Below are 9,438 nucleotides of genomic sequence, written 5' to 3'. Positions count from 1 at the left end.
AAAATGATTTTTTTTTCTACCTTTCAATTCATGATGGGAATAGAAGAGCCTATGTAAATAGTGTATTAAATAGGCCTCAGTATTAGTACTATAGCGTAGTGCTGCCTACCTATGAAAAATTTCTGTTTCAGTTACCGTATGAATTTCTGTTATTATATACTACATGTTATTTTGACGATACCCTGGGACTGGGACACTAGTCTAGCTAGAGGCTCGCCACAAACACCCTTTTACTATACGAATTTCGAAGTAAAAGGCTTAGGCCTGAGATACCCCAAAAACACTCGCCCCGCTCCTAGATAGATAATAGAGGTCGGGAGAGGTGGGAAGGGAAACTTCTGATCTTTCTGACAGGAGGAAGTGGGAAGTTAGTGGTATCGCAGGACTCTCCTCCTGGACAGGAATCTCTGATAATTTAGCGAATTGAACAGCTTTAAACTAGCCTCACACCCGGTATTTAATTGGAAGGGTCTTTAATTGGAGGGAGAACTGTATTTTTCTTCTTAGGACAATAATATGCTAAATTTTCAAAAATTTCCTAGCACATATGCTAGATGCTAAAGGAGTCTAAAATGTCATTATTATGCCGTTGGCTGGAGTAAAATTATGCAGAGAATGTTACGCCTCAAATAGTAAATATATACACGACTGCCGTAGACTTAACAAACATTTTGGTACTTGGATACACGGCAATCGGGAATGCAGTACTTACGGCGTTCAATATAGCGTATTTAGCTAAAAATGGATTTAACACCTTCGCTGCCACACCCCATTACCTAATTGCCTTTTTAGGTAAAGTCAGAAAATTTAAAGAATTGGCATCCCTAGATCAAGGCCACACGAAGCGGTTTGCTATTTAACCCGTACGTAAGGTTCGTGCAAATTGAAATAAGTTTATGTATCCATATAGTATTCTTTTGAAGTGTAGGCCTACCGCAATTATTTTAAAATTCTGTTTTCACTTGCTCAGTAGTCATTTTCAAAGAAATTATTAATAACTGTGGGTGTGTGTGTGTGTGTGGTTATGCACAATGGGCATAAACTATTATACACACAATTTTATATAGCAAACACAATAAAATAGAAAATTTAAAAAGAAAAGAAAATTTCACAAAGAACTGTAAAATTAATTTTTTTTTCATCAATATTGATTTTACAATTTTGTATTCCTTCTTTAAATATAAAATGTAAATACTATTCGTCAATATTGTCTGGTGTCTCCAAGTCGTATTTAATTAGTAATTCAAATTCATCTTTATTGCAATCAATAGATTGGATATTACAATATTTGTCAAAACAATTAAACACATTCATATATAAAACAAGGACATGTACATTCAAAATTAGTCAGATAGGTACATTACATAAAAATAGATATAAAAAAACAAAAACGAATGATTACTTATATATGAAATTTTAAAAGTAGATATAAAAAATAGAACTAGAATTATTATTTATTAAAATATTATTATTCATTTGTTTTTCTACTACTGTAATTTTACAAAAAAAAAGTTATTTAGACCTTATTTTATTTATTTAAAAAAAATAGGCCACTTAAGCTACTTGTCATTCTGGCATGTATGCGAGTACAATGTATATGTATGTATGTACAGTATATTATTTATATTAAAAAAGGTTAGTAGAATATAATCAGAAAAATATACATATAAAAGGAACGCATTGAAAACATATATTTAAATATGTATGTCGTACGTTACTATGAAAATAACTATAAAGAAATAATAGTTGGCCATCAAGATGGACTAACCCGTTTTAAAGAAAAATGATTCTTATCTCTGTAAATACTCATATTGGATATTTCACGGTACCACATAAAACCTTGTAATTGTAAATTATGTAGTGATGAAATGTGAGAAGTAATAAAAGTGGGATAACCCCACAAAAGACAAAAAAAAAAAAAATAAAATAGGCCATTTCCGTGTGTGTTTGTGTGGTTATGCACAATGGGCATACACTATTATACACACAATTTTACATAGCAAACACATAAAATAGAATGTTTATGCGTGACCAGCATAATTGGGCTAATCATCGGAATGTAGAATAGTTGGGGTAATGTGGATGCATTGATCGTGTTGAGGGTAGACGGTGGGTGGGTAGGTGTGTGGGGAAGGGTTGATATATTTTCGGGATATTATTTTTAAAAAAAGGTTTTTAAAAAAAACTTAATAACGTAATGATGACCTACATTGAGGTATATTTATTCAATTCAGAAGCAATAAAAATGCGAGAATTTAGGCCTAGGCCCTAATAATACGTGGGCCTATACTTTCATTTTAACATAAAAGTCTATGGTGATTAATTGTGCTCATACATTTTTGCCTTGTTCATGTCCTATCTTAATCGATAATGTAACTGTCAATCAATTAATTCATGCTCAATTATTAACATTTCTTTAATGATTCCAGTCTAGTCTACTGGTCTAGAGGCTAGAGAGGCTGCCTGAAAGCGGCCCAGGTGCCGGCTACAGTGAGGTCGGGCCTAGGTTAGGCCCGATGAAGCTATCAAACTAATTCCTAATTAGTAATATTAGTTTTTTTAATGGCAGCATTTGAACGTGTCCCACACACATATCATTGCAAATTTTCAGATCGCTTAAACATTGGAATTACTGTATAAGTCCCCAAAAAACATTATGTTGAATCATAACCCAAATTACATCAATCGTCTTCAACGACTCCAAAATGCCGCAGCCAGATTAATAACACGCACTAAACGCTGCGATCACATCACTCCAATTCTTGCGGAATTACACTGGTTGCCCGTTTGCCAGCGCATCAAGTACAAGATCTTGTTGCTTGTGTTTAAATGTCTGCACGACATGGGACCATCTTACCTTACATGCTTTGTCAAACGCTATAAGCCGGTACGAACACTACGTTCTTCGTCACAGAATCTACTCGAACGACCATCTGGAATCCCAAGGACTACCACCTTTGGTGCTCGAGTATTTGCTGTTTACGGCCCGACACTATGGAACTCTATGCCTGACAACGTCAGATGTATAACATCGGTTGGAGCGTTTAAATCTGCTATAAAAACCGTCCTTTTCCGGCAATATTTTATCATTGGCTTTTAATGTATCACTCACCGTGCTTTTTAACTTTCGTAGAATTGGAACCTTTTAAATGTATTAATGTTAAAAAAAAAAAAAAAAATTTTTCTATTTAATGTATGCTATTCCCTTGTTTAAAATATTTGCTTGTTATTATGTATTTTATAGCGCCTAGAGGCCGCCTTGTGCATGCATTAGCGCGCTTTAAAAATGTCTTATTATTATTATTATTATTATTATATTACGACAATTGATATAAGAAACCGTGCGCAAATTATTTACAACTATATATTTTAAAAGAATAATTTATTTGGCTTTTTAAATGAGTAGGCCTAATTCGATTTTGAAAAATCTATTTTTATTTAATTGTTTCTATTTTGGCGGCTGACACTGTATAACTGGTTCCAAATGTAATGTTATTTTTAAATGTAATTGTTGACGTTAAATAGTTTAATATGCACTGCACCGTACTCATAAAATAAAAATACATGGTAGCTATCCTAAAGATGCACCTACACCGTATACATAACGATTTGATTTGTTTCAGATGTAAATATTTCCTTAAAAATACGAGTATAGGGCCTAGGCGCCCAATCTCTATGTCCCAAATTCTCGTCTTCGGTCTGCAAATAAAAGAGTTTTTACTCTGGAACTAAAAAAAAAACCATATCTTTTTTTCTGTCCACCATTATCGTTTTTTGTTTGTACACTCTGCCCACTGTATACCTCTAGGCCTTTGATAATTTATTTTGATATTGGTTAAAAATGCTTGTACATTATATTATCATTATAATGTATAGTTATATCGATAATTACAACAATTAGGAAGAAAGGGGTGAATTATGATATAATGGTAAATGTTAATGCATATGTAATAGTATATAACCTTTCTATAAGGTAGATTGTTATACTATGGTTAAACGCTATCGTTAAAAAAGGATGACAGTACATGAGAGCCATCTCTGACGGAAGGCACGGCTTGGCAGGGTACGTAACGTTTGCGAGGAATTCACTATGGATAAGCCTGAGGACGAATTACAGGGGTCCGAAATCCCTGTGATATCTGCAGTCGACGAACTCTTTTGTGCTATAGGCCTACTATCTGATACGACAGCAGGGTAACTTGTAACAAATAAGTGCTGCTGAAATCGTCCTCAAGACCACCATCTGTCCCCCCTCCTGCCAATAAGCACTTATATTGGTGACCCAGCATATAATCGATGGACATAATATGCAAAATACTAGGTTCTTTCTGTTTTGGTTGTCACGATCATAAGGAAGATTATCTACCAGTGTTTATGTTTCTGAATTCTCTTAATACCCTGTAGATTGATTATTTTTCTGATCACTGCATACTTGCAATGTGCTATTTTGTTCCGGTGAATTTCCACTCTTAGGTGCAGCCTTTGCGGTTCGTCTCCGTGCTTTCATAATTTGATCCTTGTCCATGCCTTTTGAATCATAGCTTTATTTCGTTTTATCAGTGCCTCTTTCAAACTCAGTGTTTTCTTTGAAATTCTTTGAACTTTGTGTTCTTTCTTTTCAAGTTCGAGCAAAGCTTCTTTCATTTCACCAGTTTCCATAGCGTGTTGATACCGTCGATGATACGGGGTATCTAAGAAAGTGCTATTGGTACGGTTGTTACTGGTTTCCAAGTCCTCGGCATCCCATGTTGGATGGTAGAAATTGAGATTGTACTTTTGATACAATTTTGCATATACAGCCTTTTCCGTTAGAAACTTGTGCCCACTTAATAAGCTGGTTTCGCTTACGTTATAATAGCCGCATTCTGATCTGAACTCAAGATCGTAGTAATGATACGGTGTAGTCCAGTTCGTCAATTTGCTGTGAACAACAACATTGACTATCAATATCAGATATTGTTTTATCAAAATGTACTTTTTTAGTATACTCTTATATAATCTTAAAACATACTCTGAATATATAATCTTTACCCTTCACACCCAGTGTCTACGAAAAGTTTAGCCGTTCCAGTTAAAGTGTGATACTTGAGTCATAAAAACCACTCAAAACTTACCCTCTACATAATGAAAATAAAGACAATCATTAACCTGCAGTGATTTTCAGGAACAAGTCCGTAAACATCAATGCGATCACAAACATCTAATGCAAATATCATAGTCATCCATCCTGTTGATAACCAGGAATGCGCATCTTTCCTAAAAGGTAAGAAAATTTTAAATTACAAGTCTTACACCTGTTTTATTGTGCTATACGACAAATCGACCTAAAATATTGCATTATATTTATAATCCATTACTTGATTTCTGTTGTAAATCTGTGGTACGGTAGCTGTTGGGACTCCAGGTTGTAGATACATTTGTTGTAATTATACATTTGGTTGTTTGGTCCACTCTTCCTGATCAAAATATTGAATTATAATTGCGCGTATCTTTTTTTCTTTTTTATCAGTGTCATCAAATCTATTTTATGTTTTTGCTCCTTCGCCTAGTTGCCAAGTGTAACTAAGAAAAATAAATATCTAATCATTGGCAAAGATGTTGAGAGCATTAATGATCTCTGTGAGAGAAATGTGCTTTAAAAATGAATTCAATTATTACTGATGATACTCATCCACTATAGAAGTATATCCAGTTTAATAGATCAGGCCGGATTGGCTAACCTAGTGTGAAAACAAATAGATGCAAAAACTCATTTTTGCCATACGCCTCTCATCTATATAAAAAAATTATTCACCAGATAGTCTCATCTCTTTTTTACACCGTCAAGAATATTTCAAATCTTACCCCTACAGCATACAACTCATTTTGATCCTTTGTCACTGTACTATTGTATATTATTAATTTAACTGTTATTTATATATTTTTTGCACTTTATATATAGTTTCATATTCATAGTTGTCTTTGTATATATTTTGTGTATTCTTAGCTCTGGAATACAAATTTCTTGTACTATGTTGTATATGAAAATAAATGGAATCTTGAATATTGAGTATTTCTCCCAGAAGGGTCTTGATAACTGTTACAGTTACCAACTAAATACAGATCTTTATAAATTGGCCCAGTTTACAGGAAGATATTGTTTTGCTAAAGCTGCGATATTAGAAGACGCATGTTAAGTTGTGAAGCCTCCGTATTATTAATACTGCCTAATATAATATTGGGCCTACATAATGCTCAGTAATAATGCAAAATAAAAGGACAGCTCTAATATAAATGATTGTAGTTGGATTTTTATAGAGAAAAGGGTAATTCTTGGCATCTCTATCCCAATACATAATCTAAATTTATTTTAAATATTATGTATATATAGCATATGGTATAACTATATATATATAGCCAATTAATAAATACAGTAATACCTTGGTAATACGTGACACGTGTCAAAACAACTGAGTTAGCTAAAACCCGCATATAAATGTGTAATGGCGTCGAAAATCGTTTAATAATTAACTGATTAGAGTATACCGTAAATCCTCGAATTGAAGCCATGGGATTCTTTTTTTATTGCGAGCTTGGATGGACTACTTTTCGAGATGGGCTTCTTTTTGAGATAAGCTTCTTTTCGAAGCTAATTTTGCAAAGTAAAGAGGAAGCTTCTTTTCAAAATGAAGTCTGTAAATTTTGGGAATTTGTAGGCCTACTATAAAACAATAACATCAATCTGTAACATCAATCTGTATCGTGGAGTGTACTACCTGGCATTAAATCACCTAAACTACTGTGTAAACCGAGCTTGTTATTAATTAATTAATTAATTAATTAATTTTTTAATTCATTAAAGTGCATGTTCTGTACTATCTCGAAAAGAAGCCTATACTACATTGAAAAGCCCATGGGCTTCTTTTCTAGGCTAATTAAAAGAGGGGGGCTTCAATTCGAAATGGGCTTCTTCTCGAGATTAAGCCTATTGGGTCTCAATTTAAGGTTTTATGGTATAGGCCTAATTGTTATCCAATAGGAACCTAGGAATTAAAATCATAAGCTTATATTATAATGGTCAATCACAGTTGGAGTGGAGTTGAATATAGCTTTGTGGTTAAGATGTTTTCCTTCCAATCCCAGTGTTTAATTCAGTGTTGCAGCATTTAGTAGAAGAAACGTAAAAAAGTGTAATAGATTTGTCATTGTAGGTATAAAAAGAAAATTGACAACGGTGCCCACTAAAATGTTGATTAAATAATGATTTAAATGATTTAATGGTTAAGCCATTACTATCTCCTGAGGAAGACTGTTCCATTGAATCCGTTACTCTGCATCTAAAAGAGAATTTTCTAATAGCCGAGGCTTACTTTTAAACAGTTAAATTTAATGTTCTCGAGTAATACTGCTAAAATATTCGCCTGTTAGCTTGCCATAAACAGGAACTTTTTAACAAGTTTTGGGCGGAGAATTCACGTTGAAATAATTCAGTAGGCTTTAAATAGAGGGCTCCTTTAAATCAGCATTATATTTTGTATTGTATTGTACCGTACTGTATTATTGTTGTTACGGTCACCCTCGTTAAATAAAGTTGAATAAAAATTACACTAAATATGCCTACATACCGAATACTTATTCCCGTTTCTTCTTTGAACATTTGTTCGGATATATTAACTTTATCCTTACTGAATAGATAGAATTCAACACCCGTGTGATTTATAGACAGATTTTTCGCTATATTGAAATACACGTTCTTTTCTCTGTTGATATCTGTTACATACAGCCACGGTATAACAACCATTTTAGGCTCTTCACTTTCGAGAATTTGAGTCTTTCCTATGTTGGCATGGCCTATAACTCTGACTGTGGTGCGTTTACCAACATCCTCTTCAAACCCTAGGGTAGGCGCAGCGTTCATTCTCAATACACATTCTGTGCTGTCAATTCTTGAGCCAGCGCTGCTGTTAAGTACATGGCCGGAGTTTGTGACAATAGCGCAATGTCCACAGTGGAATTGCAATGTCTAAAAGATAACAAAATAAAACTATTAAAACTATTTGAATGTCAAATGATGTTTCTCAGGGGAAAATTTTACCTTTCTTCCCTACGTGATCCTTCTTCTGTGGAGTAACGCTGGGGCAAATGGCCCTATGGTTGGGGGGGGGGGGGGGGGGGGGGGGGGGGGGGGGTCCTGGTTGTGGGATTTTACATGTGCTCGTTTTTAAGCATACTTGCTATTGTATTCTAAATGTTTTAAGCGACAAAATAAATGACATGATATTACCAGTGCGGATCCAGAAATTTGAAATAGAAGGGGGGGGGGGATAAGGGAAAGGTTTTCACAGAGGAAGGGTACCATCTCAGCCAGCAAATTTATGATTATGGCACCTGTAGATGGCCGGAAATATAACTGTCTTTTTATCTCCATTTCTTGGCGGGGGGGTGTTGGGGCGGCTGCCATCCCCACCTTTAATCCGTCACCGAATGTAATCCTACAGTCGATGTCAGGGACATATTATGCTGTTATGTATAACCAACGTTTCTTTGGGCGGGTCAGTGTGCTATATTGAGGACTTTACGGATAAGGGACACTACTGGGACCTGCGGACAGCCACACGAGAGCGCATATAATGCTTTCCGCCACTGCTTCCTTCAGAAGCCATTCTTAACCCATTCTTGATTGTTTTATATTTTCTTAGTAGAAATATAATGTACAAATTTGAATTAACAAAAGAAAAGTTCACTTATTAAAATGAAAGCGCCAGAAGACCATTCTATATTTTAATTTTTTGTTTTGATATGTATTGTTGTAAGAAGTACTATAGGATATTCAGAGAGAAGCCCAGCTTGACCTTAAAGCGATCCACATTTATTTATAACTCTTTATTCAAACAATTGAAAACATTTTCTAACTAATCATCACCAAAGGTCAAAGTGCAGTTACGATACTGTTATAATTAGGAATTCAGGTTAATACTTGAATAAAAAAAATGTATTGTATATAATATTTTCTATTAAATTGATAAAAAAAAAAACCCCTCATTGCATTAAGTAAATGACATTAATATTTGCAAATTTACAACATCGAACCAGTTATACCATTACTTTAAAAAAATGAATTACGATTATTCAACGCGCTGTAGAGCTCTGGAGTGACTGCATGTATAACTGCGTATGTTAATGGCAAAATGTCAACATCACCCCAGAAGAAGCATTGTTATGTACGTATATAATACTGATAGTGATGCTCGTACTTCTGATTATGCGAGGTCAGAACCTTTGTTTCATACAAAAAACTTCTCATGGAGTTATTACAAAAGATAAACACTCCTTCCTATCTTCTGATTATTATTATTATTATTATTATTATTATTATTATTATTATTATTATTATTATTATTATTATTATTATTATTATTATTATTATTATTATTATTATTCTTATTATTCTTATTATTC

At 33.9% G+C, this 9,438-nt stretch overlaps 1 protein-coding gene and 1 long non-coding RNA gene across 3 annotated transcripts in view; one reads left to right on the top strand and one right to left on the bottom strand.

Moving 5' to 3' along the window:
- The first annotated feature begins 1,203 nt into the window (after positions 1–1,203).
- The window catches only part of LOC117101243, an 18,569-nt gene continuing 10,334 nt past the window's right edge, over positions 1,204–9,438 (top strand). The window contains exon 1 of the long non-coding RNA XR_004444254.1: positions 1,204–1,355. This is a non-coding gene — a long non-coding RNA (uncharacterized LOC117101243). The remainder of the gene's footprint in view (positions 1,356–9,438) is intronic.
- LOC117101239 (alpha-N-acetylgalactosaminide alpha-2,6-sialyltransferase 3-like) overlaps positions 2,679–9,438 on the bottom strand; it is a 14,716-nt gene continuing 7,956 nt past the window's right edge. For both annotated transcript variants that reach the window (XM_033241179.1, XM_033241178.1), the window contains exons 3-5: positions 7,605–8,002; positions 5,149–5,256; positions 2,679–4,921 (exon numbers count right to left, since the gene is read on the bottom strand). In XM_033241179.1, the coding sequence (XP_033097070.1) occupies positions 4,504–4,921; positions 5,149–5,256; positions 7,605–8,002 (924 nt within the window). In that variant the 3' untranslated portion in view covers positions 2,679–4,503. The remainder of the gene's footprint in view (positions 4,922–5,148; positions 5,257–7,604; positions 8,003–9,438) is intronic.

This window comes from Anneissia japonica, unplaced genomic scaffold (assembly GCF_011630105.1).
Source record: "Anneissia japonica isolate Jap-2015-1 unplaced genomic scaffold, ASM1163010v1 scaffold1859_len985614_cov190, whole genome shotgun sequence".
In the NCBI taxonomy this organism is placed as follows: Eukaryota; Metazoa; Echinodermata; class Crinoidea; order Comatulida; family Comatulidae; genus Anneissia; species Anneissia japonica.
This window is presented reverse-complemented; position numbering and strand designations above follow the sequence as displayed.